The sequence below is a fragment of the Lepisma saccharinum genome, chromosome 6, assembly GCF_977018435.1.
Source record: "Lepisma saccharinum chromosome 6, izLepSacc3.1, whole genome shotgun sequence".
NCBI lineage: Eukaryota > Metazoa > Arthropoda > Insecta > Zygentoma > Lepismatidae > Lepisma > Lepisma saccharinum.
Window position 1 is genome coordinate 2149602 of NC_139234.1, and position 22406 is coordinate 2172007.

The 22406-nt window shown below is 38.1% G+C and overlaps 2 protein-coding genes across 4 annotated transcripts in view; one reads left to right on the plus strand and one right to left on the minus strand.

Moving 5' to 3' along the window:
* The window catches only part of LOC145988501 (uncharacterized), a 77704-nt gene extending 62711 nt beyond the window's left edge, over positions 1 to 14993 (plus strand). Inside the window, exons 9-12 of the mRNA XM_083123365.1 lie at positions 1604 to 1799; positions 6143 to 6295; positions 9779 to 9934; positions 14540 to 14993. Coding sequence (XP_082979491.1) covers positions 1604 to 1799; positions 6143 to 6295; positions 9779 to 9934; positions 14540 to 14748 — 714 coding nt within the window. The 3' untranslated portion in view covers positions 14749 to 14993. The remainder of the gene's footprint in view (positions 1 to 1603; positions 1800 to 6142; positions 6296 to 9778; positions 9935 to 14539) is intronic.
* Positions 14994 to 16826: 1833 nt separating this feature from the next.
* Positions 16827 to 22406, minus strand: part of tay (tay bridge kinase) — a 624643-nt gene continuing 619063 nt past the window's right edge. For all 3 annotated transcript variants that reach the window (XM_083123369.1, XM_083123368.1, XM_083123367.1), the window contains 2 exons: positions 21863 to 22016; positions 16827 to 19220 (listed from right to left, as the gene is read on the minus strand). In XM_083123369.1, the coding sequence (XP_082979495.1) occupies positions 17888 to 19220; positions 21863 to 22016 (1487 nt within the window). In that variant the 3' untranslated portion in view covers positions 16827 to 17887. The remainder of the gene's footprint in view (positions 19221 to 21862; positions 22017 to 22406) is intronic.

Below are 22406 nucleotides of genomic sequence, written 5' to 3' on the forward strand. Positions count from 1 at the left end.
GTGTGGAAAATAAAACAGAATTCTCAATCTGTTTACTTTGTTTGTGTCCTTTGCAGTTCAGTTATTGCAAGATAAGATATCTTGAAGTTTATTATTAGTTAAATTTGAGTTTGGAATTCTTATACAATTAACAGTTTTTCATGCATTAGTATATCGTAACATTGTAACATTTGTGACCTGTATTTCGAGCCTGAGTATGTGAAATGGCAGATGTAAATTCCATACCTTAAATTAAATATTTTAAATATATATACTATTTAATTGAATTGAATTAGAATTTTTTGATGCATTGGAATCACACAGCCCCTTTGTATTTTTAATATGTATGTGTTGGGGGGGAGGGGTGAGAGATGGTAGTACGTAAGGTTGAAGTAGAGAAAACATCTGCATGTACTTGGACAGTTTACGTGAAAACCTGTGATTATACTTGAATTTTATCATGGTCCTAGAGTGGCCACACTGTCATATCATCCTTAACATTCATGTGTAGTTCAGTCATTCTACAGCTGGCAGAAAAGTTAAGAATGTGCCAGCTAAGATATTGTACATTGTTGGAAGCTTTGAATGCAAGAGGAGAATTGAGAAGTTAATTGGGAGGAATGAACTAATGCCTGGAGCAGGAGAGAGAAGTTAAGAGTGTTGGTTTTTGGGTAGAGAGGTTCAGTTGTTGCTTTGGAGATCGAGGGAGAGTAATGGTTGATCTTACGGAGAAGTAGGGAGTGAGTCTGTCGTTTAGAGTTCAGGAAGAACACTTAGTTTTAGACTCTAACATTTTTGAGAACGGGGAGATGTCATTTGGAGTTAAGTTATCTTCAACCTGTTAAATAGACGTTCTGTGCGTGTGAGAATAAGGAGCAGCTACCTGACAAGGTCTACTATACGAGACAGGTAAACCCTTTTATTGATGATGACCATGCCGGTTCAGTCATAAAGGTATTAAAACCCAATTGTGTCTGCCACCTTTCATTTCAGTGTTTGTTTAGATTATGTTAGTTGTACATCCTTTGCATGCTTTACAGAAGCCTGAGCTACTTGCTGGGAAGTAACGCACCCCATGGTTCGATCCCAGTACCATTAAGGTAATGTTGAGACACCATGATTCAGTGTTATTCATGGTGGTAAACTGCACTCAAGAGTGTTGTTTTACGCTGTAATGCTTTCAGAGATTTACAATGGAAAATATTTTTAAACTTGTGTTGCTTGTCACTTTGCCGTGAATCTGATTTTTTTGTAATTTTGCTGAAAGACGAGATCATAAACAAAATATATGAGAAATATGGCAACATTGCAAATTCATAAGTTCGCACTTGCCAAGATAACAGGACTAAGAAGGAGATTAGCATTGACAAAGGGTAAGTTTTGCTCATCCACAAATAAAACCACTGATTATACTCGTAGTTTTTCAAGGTATATAGTGCTAATTAAGTATAAGTTGCTTCAATTATATATGACTTTTAGTTATATCAAATATAAGGCACACCTAATATTTTTCATCGAATTTTGGGTTTGAATAATGCAGCTATTACATACCTAAATATGATATCTTGTGTAATTCTAACTCCACAAAGCACAAAGGTAGTTAATGTGTTCTGTTTCTTTGTAGGATGGCAGCAGTGTGGACAGCTTTGATTTCTCTACTCAGCAAGGAGCCAATAGGGCTCAGAAGAGAGGAGCCAATGCAGCTCAAAAAAGAGGAGCTAATGTGGCTCAGAAAAGAGGAACCAATGGGGCTCAGAAAGTGCAAGTAATGTTCACTGGATATTCTGCCCCAGGAGAAGTAGATGTCGTTAATGAACTAGGTATGTACTTGTAGCTTATGGAACCTGAATTTGTGTATTGTAATGTATCAAGATGGTGACATGTAACTAGATTTCTGTAATTCATGCATAAGCCATAATTTATATAGAGTCATTCAAAATTATTGACTGATTTTTGATTTTGTTTATTTTACTTTGCGTTTTGTGCCTCATGGCTAATTTTCACAAGATGGGGATGAGTGATGAAATGATTAAATTGATGAATGGACATTCACAAACAACCAAGCCCGAGCGGCATTCGAACCCGGGACCCTTGTCATCGCAGCGTGATGTGCTAACCACTCGGCCACAGGGTCCGGCTTCAAAATTATTGTCAGGGTTTTCATGGACTATAATTTTCAAATGACAAATTGGGAAAATTAAGATGTTGTATTTCTTACTTTCAAAATTTTCTTCATAGAGGATGTATTGAAATGGTCTGGTAAATTTAATTCAGTACAATGCCATGTTGTTTCCAATTGCATAACTTAATTTCTTCCCTTAAATATATAAGGTCTGTGGCAGTGTAAAATATCTAAGGATATTGATAAAACAAAGAGTTTTTACAGCATTTTCTTTAATAATAATTGTGTACAAGGTGCATTTCAAAAGTAAGTGCCAATAGACATTTTACTACGACATGAAATAAGTCTTCCATTCATTTTACGGATAATGACACAAAAATGAGTTGTGCAAAATATCTCAGCAATGTTTGTTTTGGTTCTTGAGAAAGATGCCTTCAAACATTGCTGAAATTCATGTCCTGCATCACGGAAGCAAAAACGTCCTCTGATTGGCCTGACCTCATCAGTTAGGAAGGCATGCAGGCAGGGCTTTCTGCTTGCCCCATAAAATTTGCATGGGCCATGAAAGCAACAGCAAAAAGTCATTAGTTGTCGTGTAAAAGACAAGTATCATAACTTGCAGTGCAAAATGTGTGCTCCATTTCTTGCAGATATATTATGTCCTACCAGCATAGCAGCATTTACTGTAATTCAGCCAGAGTTCTTCCATTAGACTGACAAAGCAATACTGGTAACAGTGAATGGCTGAACACATGAACAGCCTTTTTCATTGCGAGTACATAGTTTCTGATAGGCAAGAAATTATTGTTACAAGAAGGCCTTTCTTTGGAATTGCAATTATTTTCGTCAGAATATTTTGTTCACAAATTTTAAAATAACAATATGTTTAAAACACTCGGGTTTGCATGTCAATTTCTTCAATATAAGTAATTGATATGGTAAAAAAAAATAATAAGAGTTTATAATTCCCTGCAGTTGGGTTATTTATGTATTTATCCTACTTTTACATCACTTTTCTGTCACTTTATCTAATCGCAACAATGAGAATGCTATGTTAATGTAGTATTTTTCTTCTCTTGCATCGCTTTTCTTACCACATTTGCCTAATTGCGACAATGAAGATGAATGACGATACGTAGTGTTCAAAGTCTGGTACAGAAGGACACGATTCAACCCCACTACCAACCAGCACAATTTAAGTATCACCTAACCTGTCTCATTTTCACCATGTTGACTAGTGTTGTCCATGAGAAGTGACAAGATGTTGGTCTGTCCCCATCTCATCTTGAAAATATTCACTGCCCCATTTCATGCCTTGTCTTGTTTTACGAGATGAGACAGAAAATGTCTTGTCTCGTTAACAACACAACCTTGGAAGCATCCCCCCAGCTGTCTCCACCTAACAATTTCCACTTCAATAAAAGGACATGCACAAAGGAGTCATACAAAGATCAAGAGTCAAACCTGGAACATTTGATTATGAGTAGGTTTGGTACCGAGAAGAGCCTAAGATGGACTTGTAAAAATAGATGCTAGACCGAGATGGGCTAGTAATAATAGAGACGACAATGAGAAAATGAGAACAGACTATGAGGCTGACCTCTTGAAAATCGAGGAGAGACTGACAAGGGAGGTTATCTAAGTGTCTCCCCTTTTTTTTGTTTCGGCTAAAAAAGGGTTTTAGGGGGCAAAACCTCCCCTCAAATGTCAAGATGAGGAGAAATTGAAGTGGGGATCTGACCCCGAAACCACGTAAATATGTCATAGGAAGAACACACACAGCACAGAACTGTAGGATTGTCGGTACCAAATGAAAGTGCTATCGTGAAGGGCGATGGCGGTTGAAATTCTGTGCTAATAGTACTGGCAGATACACAAGTGCGTTTGCCAGTGATATGCACTTCTAATCTCAAGTGCATATCACTGGCAAAAACAGCTCTGTGCTGTGTGTGTTCCAATTATATGTGCGTGTAATTCCTATGCCATATTTACGTGGTTTCGGGATCAGATCCTCACTTCAATTTCTCCTCATCTTGACATATTAGGGGGGTTTTGCCCCCTAAAACAGTTTTTTTTAGCCGAAACAAAAAAAAACACGTATTTCTTCCTTTGGGCCCCTCTATACACCTGCCAAGTTTCATGGAAATCGGAGGGGGACACTTAGATAACCTCCCTTGTAAGACTCAGTGTCCGAGATTCTGGATCTCTTTTGAGACTGGTACGATATTGAAAAGAATCGATGTAAACCGAATTTATGTTAATAGGTGACTTCCTCAGATTAGTCATGAATTTTGTGTATAATAATTACAATGCCAGTTCATTTGTGGTAATTCTGAATTGGCAGTTTGGTTTGCATGTATAATCAGGATAGTATCCAGTTTTTGAGGATTCCAAGTGTTGAAACAAAGCATAAACAATAGAACTTCATTAACCTCTTAGTGCCCAAGTATCTCGATCGAGATACTTTTCTGTAACCCCCGGGTGCCCAAGTATCTCGATCGAGATACTTTTCTGTAACCCCCGGGTGCCCAAGTATCTCTATTGAGATACCTTGTTATGCTCGTAGTTTTTACGTTATAATGTCGCTATCTTTGACTGGAATTGCGATTTTCTTCTTTCATATTATTGTTAAGACATATATTAAACAATAATGACTCTTTCACATCTTGGTGTTGAACAAAAAAGGCAGGAAAATGGTGACTTTCTTTTTTGTGCGGCTTCCTCTCAAAGAAAAAAGTATTCCGACAAACAAAGGTGGGACTTGTTGTTCTAAAGCAATGCGTTTCTTCCACCACTGGAAACTCGATGGGTGAAAAGTTTGCTTGTTGGTACCCGAGGTCACAAGTCCCCGTGTCGGCACAAGGGTAGGGGGAAGAGGGGTTGACGAAAACTGCGTTGTAACAAAGCGAAGATTTAGGCACACATGAAAACAGGTCTTTGTTGTCAAGCACAAGTGTTTCTCAAGTGGCTGCAACGTGACCTGCATTGTATAAAAATAGACTGGTGACACACATGCAAGAAAGTGCAATATTTGGCACGCTTTAGTCACTCCGGTCTAGATTATCAGAGCGGTTACATCCATCAGCGTGGCTCGTGAAGTGTGCACGTGCCTGAAGTTGTTCTTGTGGTGTGGTGGTTTTTATACGTCACAAACTGACAAGTGTGCATGTGACTTGTGCCATGTGAAAGTGTCATTTGTGCCTGCAGTGTCTCCAAAAGGCTTGTAGTTGACCATGGCTTCCCCGAGTGATCTCCGTTTTGATGAAATTCGAGATGACCTGGAGGCAATGGATACGGACTCTTGAGTGGGATGAAGAAGAACTTGACATTCCCTCTGACATGTCATCAGAATCTGATTCTGATGATATATCACAAGGATGAGACACACGTTCCCCTTCCCCTCCTCCTGTATCTCCTGTCGACTGGCACCACCCTCCCGAAACTGGTAGGATCGCTCCCAACCTGCAACCTTTCCTAGGACAGACTGGACTGAAGGCTCGACACATTGACAATCAATCCTCACCCTTGGACTTTTTTACACTGACTTTTTCTGCAGAAATCTTCACTCCAGCGATTATTTCCATGTGTATTTTGACAATGTTCTGTACTTTTTTGTCGAGTTGGGGGTGGGGTGAAACCCCCATTTTTTTTTTCAAAAAAATTCTTGAGTTTTCTGGTTCCTCCCCTCCCTCCATATATATGCCGAAATAGTCACCAACTCATTTGGAACTGGAACCACAATGAATACCTGAAAGTCAAACAACAGGAACCTCATTGATACAAAACACAATAACAGCCTAATGAAACAGGTGAAGGATCTGCACATGTGCAACCACCTCATCCATTTCGAACCATTTGTTATGAGGAACCTGCCTTTACTTTGGAACACAGTCGTACATAACTAAAAAATAATAGCCATTTAAATAAAAAAAAATGCTAAATAATTTCTTGCTTTGTCCCATTTTACTAGTAACAGTTAGCAATCAATGCAATTTTGGTTTTTATTGCTTCTGTATTGAAATTAATTTTTGTCTGATGCAGGTGGTGCCATTGTAGAAGATCCAGAAAAATGCACTGTTTTGGTAACAGATAAAATTCGACGGACGTACAAGTTCTTGTGTATTATGGCCAAAGGAAAGCCAATTGTTTCGCCCGAATGGATTGCTCAGTCAAGCAAGGAATCATCCTTTGTTGGTGAGTATAAATCTATGTTGATAACCTGGTGATGTAGACGTTCATATTTACTAAGTGCGAATTACTCACAAAATTAACAATATAAATTACAATTTTACTTACTTTTTTTTGCGAGTATGATACGTTTTCTTCAATTACGACGTTCTGAGAGATTTTGAACTGGATATGACGCAATCCGGAGGGGAAATGATGAACAAAAGACAGTCTGTTCGGCTGCTTCCACATTCGCAAGGGAAGCTTGTTGCAGACAACTTGACTGTGAAATAGTGAACGGTTTTTAGAATTTTAAAGGTTTTTACAGTTTTTTTTAAAAATTATACAGGAGGATAAATAAGTTTTTAGGTAAACGATGGCTTTAAAGCACATAAAATGGCAGTGTGTAATCGATCTTCCTATACTTGTTCCCGCTCACATTACAATTAACCCTTGATCCTGTTGACTATTAAATAAATATTTTGACGAAGCTATGACTTTATGAATTGCTTATAACACCGAAACCTGAAGAAGATAGAAGTTATCTCTCGAAACGTCGTAATTGAAGAAAACGTATCATACTCGCAAAAAAACGTAAGTAAAATTGTAATTTATACTGGTGATGTACGGGTGAATTTTTCCTTCCACGTGCAGAATGGAGATTATATTTGAAGTGCAAGTTTGCTGGTGAAATTACTCTTATGTCCCGTCCATAGGTTAAGTTTGCATCAACTTTTCACATGTATAGACTCAAGCATACATGCTGAATATAGTTGAGCTGTAATACAGCCAATTTTCTCACTGTCTATAATATGAAAGCTCGGCGGTTGAGGCAAGACTGGTACGGAATATTCTAGCACCATTATCGCATGTATTAATACAGAAAATGTGCTGCTAACTTAACCTGTTGCAGGGTATAGATACCTCTTTGAATTAATCAGGCCCACCCACCCCACAATTTGCCACTGCGTAGGCAGGAAAAATGTCAAATAATTTGCTCAAAACTGAATGCAGAGTCGGGACTTATTTTTCCCCCGTGATGGCACGTTGTGCTCTACCCAGTTTGCCATAGGTCATCCGGGAAGAGTCACAATCAAGCCTGCCCAGATGTTGGATCCAGGAATCGGATATTGGATTGAGAGTTCAAGATTTGGGATTTGAATATCAGATTCAGGACTTAGGATTGAATCCAGGATCCAGTTATTGATATAGGATTCAAAATCGGGGAAACTTTTACAGCAGGAAATGTTCAGGATTTCGTGACACTTCCAATATCTTGAATTCTACACACTAATGATTGTTTGCACATATTTGAAATGAAAATCGGTCATGGCCAAAAAAAAAAACACAAAAAACTGAGAATTAAGCACATTTAATACAGACCATTCGTTTTCTGACTATTCAGCATCCAGAAAAATCTGGAAATTATTTCTTGAGAATTCCCCACCCCTTCTTTTTTTGGTACTGACATTTTGAGATCCTGCACAATACTAGATTTGGGATCAGATGGATATAACTAGATAATGAACCTCTGTTCCCTCACCCTGTACATCTCACCCAACTCCAGTTGGCCTACTCTGAGACGAGGCAATCACCAGGACGTTTTGCAGAGAAGAAGCCATTGTTATAAAATTGTTTAAGTAGTAATAACAAGAAAATAGTATAATGAATGGTAGAAATTGTTATTGTAGACACGGTGTCTACCAGTCTGGAAAAGTCAGGAAATTTGCTTCTTTGAAAAATCATGGAAATGGCAGAGAAAGTTACTCTTTTTCTGCAAAAGTCGACATTCTTTTTTTTTTTTTTGTAGAAATCTGCTAAGTGGCTATTGATATTTACCGCTGTATTGGTGCAATTTCTTTTGGTGGGGGAGGGGGGATGATAATTATGTGTGGCTATTTATTTTTGTAAGATAATCTTGTCCTGCACTATTATCATCATTTTTTTTCTTTCAATTCAGTGGAATCTCAATTTTTCGTTTTTGAGGGGACCAAGCTGCAAACAACTTAAAAAGCAGGAAAGTGTAAAATCGAGGAAACTTTCATAACATATTGCTATGTTAGAATTGCAAGATCGAATTTCAATGTGCAATATTGGAAAATGTACAAACCGGAAACGTAAAATTGGGGTTCCACTGTATTTTCCATTGTTGATACTTTTCAATTTTTGTGAATTCCTTTGGCAGGAATTTTTCTATTGATGCCCCTCCATAATGAGCTTTGTGGCACAAATAGCAGCTGGGGGCTATTTTTGTGCTTTTATGGCACAGTGCAATGCCTAAGAGATTATTTTAACTTTCTAACTGATAAGTATTCATGCATTTTTGATAAAGCGATTCTATGAAGTTAAAAAGAACTATAGTGTGAATAATACACTTTGTGTTTACTCAATTTATATGGTACAGAATATCATTTCATTATTATGCCTTAATGTGGGATCTGAACCACAGCACAATGTGCTTCCACTGGGAATCGAACCAGGAACCCCTTGATTACAAGGCAACAATGTTACCACTATGCCATTGTGATTTTACAGAGGTTTTTGTATATTGTAAAATACAGTTGAAAGATTTGTATTTTTTTTTACCATTGAGAATCCCTTGGGGTGAGAGTTTTTTATTATCTTGGGTCCCTCCCTTGAAACTTTTCTCGATCCACCATTTATTATCAGGATAATATATTACTAAATTTTACTATGATAATGTGTTATTTGCACCATAATTGTTCTGGGCTCATAGAAGAAAGTCTTCTTTGTTAATCATAGTCAATATGTGGCAGGTAAAGTAAATAAAAGTAAAGTGCTCCCCTGCACTTTGCACAACACCTGAAGGCATATAGGGGGTCTGGGGGTGGTGCGATCACTACCATGCCCCTGACTGCCTTTACCCCCCAGAGTTTCCCCCAGGTACCCACTTTATACGATGCTGGAGCTGCTTGTACAAGTGGAAAAAATCCCGGTTCTACCCTGCTGTGGATCGAACCCAGGTCTCTCGCATGGTAGTCAGATTCTCTAACAACTGAGCTACTGCAGCTACCTAATACGTGACAGGTATCACATTAAACCCACCCCTGCTACTTAGTTGCTTCTCCCTCCCTACCAAGCAGTCGGTCAGTCTGAAAAATGTTGGTTCTTGGATAAAAACGTGAAAAAGTGAGGAGAGGGAATTTTTATATATAAAATTGTAAGACACCTGATGAAATTAATATTAATACAGCTTGATACACTGATGAGTAAATATGAGGCATTCACTTAAATATATTGCTATTGTAATATTTTGTTATAACTTCTGCGTATTTCAATGAGAGAGAGGGGGAATTTTATGTCTCGCATAAAAATATAATTTTGAGCACATTCATGGAACAATTATACTTTGGATTTGAAAACTATCTGCATTTTACATCTACTTTGTAATTTAATTCATTTTTTTTAATAGCTTATTTTGCTGAAATAATGTACATTATGTACAGACGAATATGAAAAGTTTGTGAATGCCTAATATTTTCTTTCCAGATCCGTGGAGTCATCTTCTACAGGACAAGGAAATGGAGAAGAAGTACAGCTTCACCCTGAAGAAGAGCTTGACAAAGGCAAAACAGAAACCATTGTTACAAGGCTACAGCGTGTTTGTTACGCCGGACGTGAAACCCAATCCTACTGAAATGAAAGGTAAGAATGAGGCTTGTGTAGACAAATAACAAGTGCTGCATTTACTTGCTTACTGATGGTGGTAGTCTATGCTCCATCCTTTCCAGGAACTCCAAAGCTTCCTTGTCTGATGGTGACAATTGGGGAGCTTCTCGAAAAGAAGTTAGTTGAATCCTGATTTTACATTCTGCATAATTATTATTATTTATTATTTGAAGTAGGGTTACACTTAAGCTTACAGTTTATTTTGCACAGATGTTATCTTACTATAAAAACAGCTTTTTGCCCTTTTTGCATTTTCGATTTTCTTCGCCTTGGTGGCCGCAGTGGCTCAGTCAGTAATGCGTCTGACTACCATGCTAAAGGTCCCGGGTTCGATCCCCGGCCAGTTTAAATCCGGGAACTTTTCTAATGGAAGCGGCCCCGACACCCACCCAGCGTCAAATTACGTGGGTACCTGGGGGAAACCCTGGGCGGTAAAGGCAGTCAGCGGCGTGATGCTGATCACATCACCCCCACTCACGACCGGGTCAAGAAAGTGTGGGGCATTACCCCCACACCCCCTGTACACCTTCATGGCATGCTGCTAAGCACAGGGGAGCACTTTACTTTACTTTTCGCCTTAGTTCTCTGAATGTTAGTGACAATGGTTCTACATTGGCATGCAATGTTCATTGGACATGGTCCATTGTCTTGTGCTTTAAACTATACTTATTCTAACACTATGTTTGGAGAGAGCACCTCTTCTCTCGTCTTCAGGTGAAATTTCTTTTGCCGGTGGTGAGGGATCCAACCTACGACATCTGTGATTTTACCAGCTACCATATTTACGCATGCATAATGCACACCCTGGTTTCTGATGGTGAAAAGCAACAAACAATTATATCGTACATAATGCACAGTACAATTCATGTTCAAGAAATAGCTTTCTTAGTTGCAAGTTGTAAAGCTGTTGCTATGTGGATCAAGAGGAGAATATCATCTTGTGTACACAATGAGTCATCAACCCACGCCACCTCCCCCTCCCTCCACTCTGTTCAGCATCCCATTTATGTAACTACCTTGTTCATTCTGTAGTAGAAGTGATTACAAAACTATGTTATAGATTTGCATTTTCTATTATTTCTCGTCTGACAAATATGGCTGATGCACATCGCATGTGACGGGAGGTGCATACTCGAATTGTGCCAGAATGGCAGTTTTTCTCAGTGTCGCAAAACATTCCATTACAAAGTGAAAAATCATGTGAAACGGCCATTTAACCTTTATAGTGTCTTTTTAAAATTATTATTACTAAATAAATCCAGCCTGGTAATTTGTATTTGCACCTGTTGATATATACATGTTATATGCAGTGACATAGTGAAAACATTCATGGTTTCATGGAGGCTCTCCGAATTAATCCTTACATAATACGCACCACAGTTCTAGGGAGCAAAAATTTTTGAAAAAGATGTGCATCATACATGAGTAAATACGGTACTCCAGCGGCCCCCTCCATTTAGTGATTGGTTAAAGCACCTAGTGGCCCTGCAACCAACACAATTGGGTCTCCCTCAGTGCAAATTCACCTGTTATATCAGAGTGGCTACTCACCTTGAATTCCGTGAATTATGCGTAAATTTTTATTAATCCCAATCCCATTGAATTTACACATATCCGTAAATGCCCGAAGGCAAGTTTTTCACAGTTTAGATTTTATTCTTAGTGAGGAAGGAAAAGAAAGCTGTGCGAAAAATAAAACAATTCTCTCAATCCATTTACTTTCCTAGTGTCCTTTGCAGAACTGTCCATATGAGAGACTGAAGATTATTGCAAGATAAGATATCTTGAAGTTGATTTCGGTAAATTTGAAATTGTTACACAATTAACAATTTTCCATAGATTAGTATATTCTGCAACATTTGTGACTTGTGTTTGTGGATGTATTTCGAGTCGTATGTGTGAAATGCCAAATGTAAACTCTGCATCTTAAATGAAATATTTTAAATATACACAGTGCGGCAATTTGAAATCGAGACTGGTGCTGTAAAAAATAAACAAGTCCTCATAGAAAGTTAACTTACCTTGGATCATTCAAGGTAGGACCCTTCTGCATCCACACATCGTAGTGCAATCAATGCCTACCAGTGCATGGAAGGATTGCTGGAATTCGTTTTGTGCAACACTTTTTTTAAAATCCATGTCGTAGCCTTCTTGATTGTTGGTACATCATAAAAGTAGGAACCTATCAGTGTAGATTTTGATTTAGGAAATAAAAAATAATCAGCCAGATCCAGTGAGTAGGCAGGGTGTGACAACACACATTGTCGTTTAGGGCCAAAAAGTTCTTTGCAATCACAGTCTTGTGACTTGGGGCACTGTCATGAAGCTGATGCCAGTTGCCATCATCCCAATACTTGGGCCTCACAGTGTTATTCCTTGCACCAAATGTTTCAGTACCTCAAGATAAATTGCAGCAGTAACAGTTTGCCTGAAATTTCAGGCTTCAGTAATGCTTGTTTTCACTTACTCAACCAATTTTGGTGTTCTCACTGTCCCTGCTACACCTGGATGTTCGTCGTGTTCAATTGGCTCCCGTCCTTTACTGAAACGCCTGAGCAATTCAAGTACATGTGTATAGGAGCAATTGTCCCTATAGACTTGCTACAACATGTCAAATGTTTCTGCAGCAGTTTTACCCAAGAGCTCACAAAACTTGATGTTTGCTCTTTGTTCCATGTTGAAATCACAAAGTGCCCACATTCAACAACGCCACAAGCGGCAATGTCACTCAAGGTCAATGAGCTCTGCGTCGATTGTTCGTGAGATACCAGTTATTTGTTCGCACCACAGAAAGCTTGCAGTGGCGCCATCTACCGAGAAAACAAATCAGTCTCAATTTCAAATTGCCGCACTGTGTATATACTGTTTAATTGAATTAGAATTTTCTGATACATTGGAATCACACAGACCCTTTACATTGTTTACGGTGTCCACCAGTTTGTAAGTCAGGGAGATTTACTGTTTCTGGAAAAATCCACATTTTTGTATTAGTGAACTAATTTTTTAAAAAAATTTTCAACAAAGAAAAAATTACAAACAAGAAATTTTAAATTGGATATGGATAAACAATACTTCAATTTGGTGTGCTGAGTATTACCAGTAGTTAACAGTACAAATTGTATATTAAATACTCTAGGGCAGAGGTTCTCAAACTTTTTTCCCATTGTACCCTTTAAAGTCTAAGGTACCCCACCATAGGGTTTCTCCGAATAGCGAGTTGTGGGGATTTTTTTGGCTGCCTAATCGGTGGGCATTTTTGATATGTATCTTCAATAGAGCAAAATGGCATTCGGGCTGTATGTTTAAAGATGGTAAACAAATTAACATTAGAATCCTACGTTTATTATTTTATTGGGTGTTCATATGTTTACAATCTTTATGATTAGTTACAAGAATAAAAATGTGAAACACATGTATGCTACGAAAGAAGTATGTAACAAACTTTAATTTTCATATATTTTTTTCCACAGTTATTGAAAAAAGTAAAGAACAAAAATAAGTGTAGACGAACTACAAGAACGATATTGGAGTTTTTATTGTAAATCCTCTAGAGTTTTTTGTGAGACGGATGGGCCTGGTTGTGCACTTGAAACTTTCAAGCGAAGATTCGGCTCTAAATTTAGTCTAGTGTAGATTTGGAACGAGTATTTTGTTTCAAAACATACGAAACAAAGATAAGATGTCGGGTGACAAAATTGGCTTCATTTCCTGTTGTGTGTTGAAACTATGAAGTCTGCTCTACTCACCTGCAGCAATAATGTTGTGTGGGTATTCTCGGCATTTCTCTTCTGAGCTGATCGGAAACCCCGTTTAAGTCGTTCATGTACCCCTGGGGTACACGTACCACAGTTTGAGAACCAACTGCTCTAGGGAAAGGAGCCATGGTTGGAGATATTTTCAAGTAGAAAATCTGCTACTGGCATTTATCACTGAATTGTTGCAATTTTTGGATTGTGTGTGGTTGATATTAGGATTAATCAAATTATTACTAAATTTCACTCTAGTTATGTATTGATGCTGTAATTGTTATGATTTAATTCTTTGTTTACCATTAGTCAATACATGGCAAGTAATATATAAAAGTTCAATTCATCATTCAGTTTCCCTTCTTGTTATTACTTTTTAACATGTGAAGTGAATATTCTAAAAACTTGGTTAAGTGAGATTCTAAGTCTGGTTTTTAGCTAAAATGTAGTGACATTCTTACACACATGTTTATATACATGAATTGTTCTAATGGTCTGGTCTGGAAAAGTCCGAGAATTTTGTTTAAACAATATGGTGTCTACAATGTTGTAAACATGTTTGCATTTGTATGTGTAATATGTAAGATTGAAGTAAATCCTTGCATTGCTTGTAACCTTGAATTTTTCAAAAGTTCATCTTTAAAACACAGTCGTACTTGAATTTTATCATGGTCCTAGAGTGGCCACTCTGTCTCAGGAATAAATACAAGGTATTGCTCAACATATTTGCTAAAACTGGTAACACTTTCCATTTCTGAAGTTACATTGTTATTATAGATACTTAGGTTCCTACTTATTAGTTTCAATTAATTTTGGCCTCTTTTTATTTCAACAGGCATAATACAGAGTTTAGGAGGACAATATTTATCCCGTCCGCCAAGTACCTGGCCCGAGAAAAGCTTTGTAATTTCCTGCAATAAGAACAAATCATCGTGGACGAAATTGCAACAGAAAAAGAAGGGATTGCCCATTGTTGATACAGAAGTCATTTTGACTGGCATCCTTCAACAAAGTCTCGATCTCAAGACTCATCTGTTGAAGTGAATGCACGTACAACATTCGCTGATTCACTTTCACCCCCATTTCGTACAAAGTGGACCATATTTTCCAGATATCATGATTGCGAGGAGAAAAAGAAAAGAACTTGTATGAGAAGCAGCATTATTGTGCAATGGCAGTACAGAAGCATCGTGTCATAACTTCATTGTACTGTGTGTGTGAGTGAGTGCTTGTGTGTGTGCATTATGATATATTTTTAAAGAAACCTAGGGAAGACTGACTTTTTTTTTTTTAAACAAGTAATTTTTAGAATTGAAAATCAAGTTTTGAATCTTCTCTCTTAACTTTTCATTGTGTGCGAGTGTATATACACGAGAGTTTTATACCTTTTTGCCCCTGTAAATATCTTTTTTGTAAATGGAAAGATTTCTCGGTATTTAGGAAATTTCCATTAATTGTAATAGCATCTGCATAAACACAGAACTTATGCAAATATGCATTCATGTGCAGAGAGATATGGCTGCAATGTTTGTCAGCACGATTTGTTTTTGTTTTTGTCCATTGCTAGCTGGGTTGCTCTTGCTAATCACATCCACATTCAAAAAAAGGAAGAAAGATGGGGATAAAATATATTGTTTTTTTTTTTTATTTATTTATTTACTCTTGCCATAGCACCGTGCAAATTATGAAGTTTGCAGTGTTCTTTGATAGCTAAATATGTTATGTTCTCTAGCAAGTCCATTTTTTTTCCAGTTCTTTTTGAAATGAACCACTTACATTTTTTGTGCCATGTGGTCATTGGTCTCTCCTGCTGACATGTTCTCTCGTACCATCCAAGCGTTAATTTTCTTACCACATTAGTCCAGCACCCTATAACTTGCTATGTGCTTCTTGGCAATGTTATTTGACAGTTTTTGTGTGGAAATTATGCAAGTTTCACAATTCTTTTGGTATTTGTGTACCTGAAAATAGTAAATTTAATTTGTGATGCCAATTCTATATATAAGAACTGTTGATCTTGTGGAGTTAAAATTTTAAGCAATTGTGACATGACTTAATTTTGCTGCCAGTTCGCTTTATTATTTTTTTAAAATTAGAACTAATTTGTTGATGGGATGTAATGGATTTTTTGTGCCAAGAAGGAAAATATGGAAACTACAATTTATTGCACAAGAAATAAAGGCATCTTGTGTATGAAAAAAAAAAGTGTTTGTGCTTTGTTGTAGAAAAAATATCAGCTCCTTTCGTACATGAGTGCATTTCTTGCTAATAATAGCAGTTCAAACTATTTGTATTCTAGTTTAGAGTAAAAAGGATTTATGTCAGATCTATATAAAAGTAGGTATTATTAACAGTACAAGTGATATAGATTTTTGTATTGGAAGATATAGAAAACATATAAAAATATATATGTATATGTGCAATTGAATGAGTTTATGCTTAGAAGTGATAATCTTTTTCGCTAAGTGTACTCATGCTTGCAAAACGTAATCAAGAAAGAAGAATTACATAAATATCTATGTTTTAGTTTATTTGTCAGAATAAATGTGAGAATTAAGGTAATTGATGCATATTTTTTATATTTTGTCCATGTCATCTGAAGCCTCTGTATTGTGATGATACATGTACGGTATGGATGTTAATTTGCGTGATACATTTGAAGGTCTCCTTGACAGTGCAATGGTAACACCATTTCCTGGTAATAAAGGTATTCTTGGTTCAAATCCCAGTGGAGGCACATTGGTGGTTCAGATTTCACTTAAACTCCAGATTAGTCTATTTGAACATAGACTGAAGTGAAATGCTAATGGATGCAGTGTGATCACTTTTATAACAAAGTTATTTTGTTTTTAAAAATGATTATTCCAAAATCTGAAAAATTGCATCATACTAGAGCATTCAAGTGAATCATCATGGGTAATACATGCCATGAAACTAGTGGAGATGCCTAGATGAAAGTAAACCACTTGAATGTTCTAAACAGATGCAGTCTTCCAGCATTTGGAATAGCATAGCAATTTTTACTACAAATATTCAAAGCATTAATTCACCCACATGCATTTTACCTTGGATCAGTGTTACACAAAAATACAAAAGAAAGGATTAAAGAAAACTCTCTTAAAAAAATTCCATGTATTAAGTTTTGAAACGGCTTGTTTCTACCTCTTAGAAACACTATACATCGTAAGATCCCTTCAAAAAGGATCACATCAAATTTCATCACTTGATTCACAAGGTCTTCTACAAAACTTACAACAGAGTATTATCTACAAAGGTTTTTTCTTAAATAGGAAAAATTACAAGAATTTTCACATCAATACTATAATACAAGCATTCTTTTTTAAAACAATAAGGGATGGCTGGGGTCAAAATAGGAATCTAATTCCTGAAAATACTGAGGTCCCAAAATCTGTTTTGTGTGTATGTGTGTTTATGTATATATATTATATATATAATTATTTTTTGTTATGTATTACCATCCCCTTGTCTGTAGTGACAGAACACAGCCATTTGAAATGTTAAATGCTTCTGAATTGTTTTTCAGTAATGCTCATATGTAAACTGAGCATGGCAACACAACTTCTTAAGCTCCCACAGACTGGATTGTATTTTCTTATTATTTTAAAGCACCTCACACGGATTGCAGCACCTACATTGTATAAAAGCAAAACCTAAGAAACACTTCAAATATACAAAGGCAAAAAAAATTGTCTTTCCTGAATGTTTCCCGCTTAATTTTCTTTTTCTAATCTCTGTAGAATTTAATTTTTTTTAATGCTTACACACTGAAAGACATGCGTATATAAAGATGATTATTTTTTTTTTATCACTCAAAATATATGAGATTGCTCACTCACGAAAAAAATATATGTCAAAAAGACACTATTTCATGCAACGTTTATTTTTGTTTCTTCCCGTAATTCGAGCCCAATGAATGTGTACTGAAAAAACACATAGTGCAAACACAGATTCACTGTTACCAAATTCATTTGTTTAATATATATATATTCTATCAATGAATTCATTTCTTTTGCAGTAATAAAATAAATAGCACATGAAGTACAAATCGCAACGATCACAATTATCACTGCCAGCGTAACCCAGACCGGTGAGCATAAATATGTATGGAATTTTCTTTTCTTTTCCAATCTGCTGGCTTCGAAAACTAAAACTACCACATTCCTTATCTCGACTGGGATTCTTCTTTTTTATGGAGATCAAGAGAATTTTCAAGAGATCGTGGGGGCGTGGCACATGATCCGTGAGCGGATAGTTTATGCATTGCAGGGCTAGTGCCTGCACTGCGTCCGCCCGTGTGGTTTTGGCTCGCTGAGGATATAAGAGGGGGTATTCCTGGAGGGGGTAAGCACTGTGCTGCACTTGTGTGTATGGAGTTTGGGTGTGGTGGACTGGCCTTCGCTCTGTTCCCAGCCAGTGCCGCATTGTTGAGAATGGGGCCTGGAGGGTGAGGGAACAATCCTGCTGCACCAGGAGGGAAAAGTCCACCAGCAAGTTTCGCCCTGTCCAAAAGTTGTCGGTCATCAAGGCCTGGTCCCGATACACCCAACTCCTCCCTTTCACGAAATATGGCTGCGGCTGTTAAGGGGTTCAGTCTATCCAACATTGGGTCGCGGGGATACTCGAATCGGTAAGGATCCCTAAACGGATCGCTGCCCCACGGACCAAAGTGGTGAGGTGGCGGAGGTGCTCTTGGGTCCAATGACGGCTGCCCTAGACCCATCGACGACATTACTCTGGAACGGTCCAAGAGGGACATATTGTTCGGCATCGCAGTCCTGGCTAGGTAACTGTTGGCTGCATCCATCCGCACCATTGTCTGCAAACGTTCACGCTCGCGTTCCCTCTCACGTTCCTTCTCGCGCTCGAGCATGGCAGGTAGTCTGTCCATTCGCTCCCTCTCCCTCCCTCCCAACACCACAACTTCATCTTCCTTTCTAGGCTCCTCCTTCACTTTTATAGAATCCGGAATAGACAACTTTTCCACTTTCACATCGTCCTTCCTGTATGCTAAACCCAACACACTTTCACCATTCTCTTGCGAAGTCCGCATGCTCAAGTCTGCACGTATAGGAGATCTGTCGCGCATCTTACGTTCCATTTCTGGAGAACCGTCTTTCAATTCATGCGAGTTCCTCTCACGTTCTTTCACACTTTCGTACGTTGGGGTAGTTCTATGCATCACCCTGTTCTCCCTCTCTCTCTCCTTTTCGCGTTCCCTCATTTCACGTTCACGCTCCTTTTCCCGTTCCCTCATTTCACGTTCACGTCTCTCACGTTCGGCAGCTTCGAACTTCCTCTTCGATTCACGTTCCTTCTCTTCACGTTCCCTCCTTTCCCGTTCATCATGTTCACGTCGACAGCGTTCCCGTTCTCGCTCCCTTTCCTCCATCTCTCTTCTTTCTTTCTCCCGTTGTTCTAGAGCTGAAGTTTCGGCTTTCAAAGTCCATGCAGTTGTTGAAGGTGGCGTTGGAAAACCAGGTGGTGTCCGATGTAACCTGAAATAAAGAAATAACCATGTATGCCATGTAACCTTAAAGAACACAAAAATTCATTTGAGAAGTCTTTCAGAAAAAATCAGGGAATTTGCCACGTGGGTGGGAATGCTGGAAAAACAAATTAAGGACCCAACACACACAAGTGTTTATTTTCCTTGCACCATGCAATAGTATACTGCAACAGCTTTTTCCATAGCTGATGATAAAATCTAATAGTTGACTAGGTTATGAAAGGACTAGATTAATATGTGTAATATATAATATACCACAAAAAGTATTTAATAAAATACCAAATGCAGTTTACATACGTTATGTGAGTATGTTCTGTTCCAGAGACCATGGATACACATCAACAATTTTTGCAATCGACTCGACAGATGTATTTTATCCATGTTCGTTTTCACTACGTACAAAAACTTTTTTACGCCATACTGACCGTTCATGTACAGCACAATTTTCTAGTTTAATGTTTAAAAAATATCCACATGCACAAAGTTAATACCTAATGTAAGATTCATGTATCTGTTGCTTTTTGTACAAAAGTTACGTACAGTCAAAATCTCGATTGAGAGACTTTTTGGACACCCAATATGGAAAATGTGTCTCTTTTGGCTGTCACACCATGTAAAATTATTTGGCTAATTCCAAAATATGACATCTAAACCCTTAATTAACACTACAAGTGAAATAGGTTAGCTGCAATTGGTAAAGAGCCAACATTTCTAGTTCTTTTTTTTTTTAAAAAAACTGCTTTTTCTTGAAAGACAAGCAACCAATATAAAAAAGGGGTGAAACAATTAAATGATGCCCAACAATTGGTTTATGATATCTCATAATCATTGCATCAGCATGTCAGATAATGAAACCACTGATAGCCATGCAGAATCTTTGAGCACAGATTATTAAATTTTGTAATTCTTTACTTTGCAACATTGTACTACTCAAGTGTAGTATCTCAACTACCTAGTCATATCATAAATACTGTCACAACTTTGGAGGCTGGCTGGACACCTTCAGGGCAAGGGGAGCTGTAAGCCCTGAGCCATCGTGTGGTGTGCTGTGGACAGCTGAAGATGATTGTGATACAGGTCAGGATGAAATGAGGCGAGTATGAAAATCGAGTGGCTGTCATTGCACTACATAAGATAGAGAAAGCAGCAGGTGTGATTTCCAAACGTCTCCAGAAGCTTCAAATCTCAAAACGGTTCGTTTATTGCACTATCCAGCGATACACTGGAACTGTGAACGAAAGGCCCAGGGCAAGGCGGCCTCGAACAGTACGGATGCCAGAGGTTGTGAAAGCAGTGGCGGCATGTGCGCAACGAAAACCTGTCAGGAGACAAATCAGTGCTGGCTCAGGACCACAAAATGTCCATGTCTCACGTGTTGCGTTGTGACCTGGGACTGCAAGCTTACAAACAACATACAGGTCATTTCCTTACTGATGCGTTTAAGTGTCGGAAGTTGATCAAAGCAAAATGCCTACTTACGCAGTATGCAGCAAATGGGCACAGATGAATCCTTTTCACCGATCAAAAACTGTTCAATGCCCAGAACGACAGGGTACATGCGAGGAGTTCACGAGAAGCAGCCGACAAGGCTCCGAGGGTCCAGAGGGTTTATCATTCAGTCTCAGTTATGGTGTGGTGGGGAGTGAGCTACGAGGACGCAACCGAGATGCATTTCTGTGAGCAAGGCATCAAAACATCGGCCAAGGTGTACCAAGAGAGTTTTCTTGAGGGTGTGGTCAAGGGGCTCACGAACATCCTCTCTTGCAGCCAGGCCTGGAGTTTACAGCAGGATTCGGCACCAGCCCATAAGGCTAAGGCGACCGGCAGTGGCTCCAGACTCATTTCCACTTCTGATTGGCCCTCTGGCCTACAAATTGGGGGTTGTGCTTCAGGAAATGGCATGCAAGAAAGGAGTGGCAACACAGACTAAAGGACTGCGTGCGTGCTAAAGGTGGTCATTTTGAGTAGCTATGAGTGTTTTGTGTTCCTCACATATCCATGTACCACATATTATATGGATGTTACACTATCCCTAACCATCTTGTATCTATTTCCTGCAAACCTTGTGACAGTATTTATGATAGGACTAGGTATAATGCATAAATCAATAACTAAAATTAGTTTTTGCAAAATTTAATCGTAACTTTCTTTTCTCACTAAAAATTGTACCAATTGTATATAGAGGGTGGCCTAAAAAGGGCCAAAAGTATTACGTAGTCAGTATTTTTGCTACCTTTTTTTGGGTCACTGTATTCCATTCCCTCATTTATACTACGATCACAGCCTTAAAAAATGCTTAACTGTCAATAATTCCTTCGAAGGGCATTTGAGGCATTAACAATGTTGCCATTGGAAGCTGTGGTTTCAAACTTTTTTCTATTCATCATTCATTAATTCTTGCACAAGAGCAATATACAATGGTAACAATGTTAAACTTTGTTTCCATGTTAATAAAACATTCAAATGCTGACCAAGGCAAGATTAATTAGTGTGAATCTTTGTCTGACGACCCTGTTAGAGGGTGGAAACGTTACTTTTTAGTGTATATTTTTTATGCAATAAATTTTGCCTTCGTTGGCATTTGTATGTTGTAGCAAAATACAAAAGTATGAAAAGAGCACAGATTCTTACCTGCTCCACTGGTCGTGAACAGGAGAAGTGAGCGACGCTAGCGTTGGGATGTCCCTTCCAGGGAAAACACTGCCTCCTAATGTCGTGAGGCCTCCAAACGTGGAATTAGGAGCTCCGAATCCTGGATATCGCCCAAATGGGGATACCCCGGCACCTGCAACAAAATTTAGAACTTTCCATAACAAATCTATGTATGGAGCCAGGGGTTGCTAAACATCTGGAAAACCAGGGAATTTCAATCTGATCAACCAATGACACCTTTTCTGTACACTGAACTTATTTCCGTGCTAACGGTAATTATGAAAAATTTGTGAAGAAAGCAGTCATTGACTACAATTTTAACAAAAATACATTTGTATGATAAACACAATATTGTTCCTGCTGATAAAATGGACTTGGGTTACTCAGTGCAGGAATCACTTCGTAATGTTGATGTTGCAGCATCTGAAATCCTACAGTTCAGACAAGAATGTTTATATTGTTTGCAGCACTTTGTTCTAAAATCATGAAAAAATCTCCTTTGTGATATAAACTGAGAAAAGGA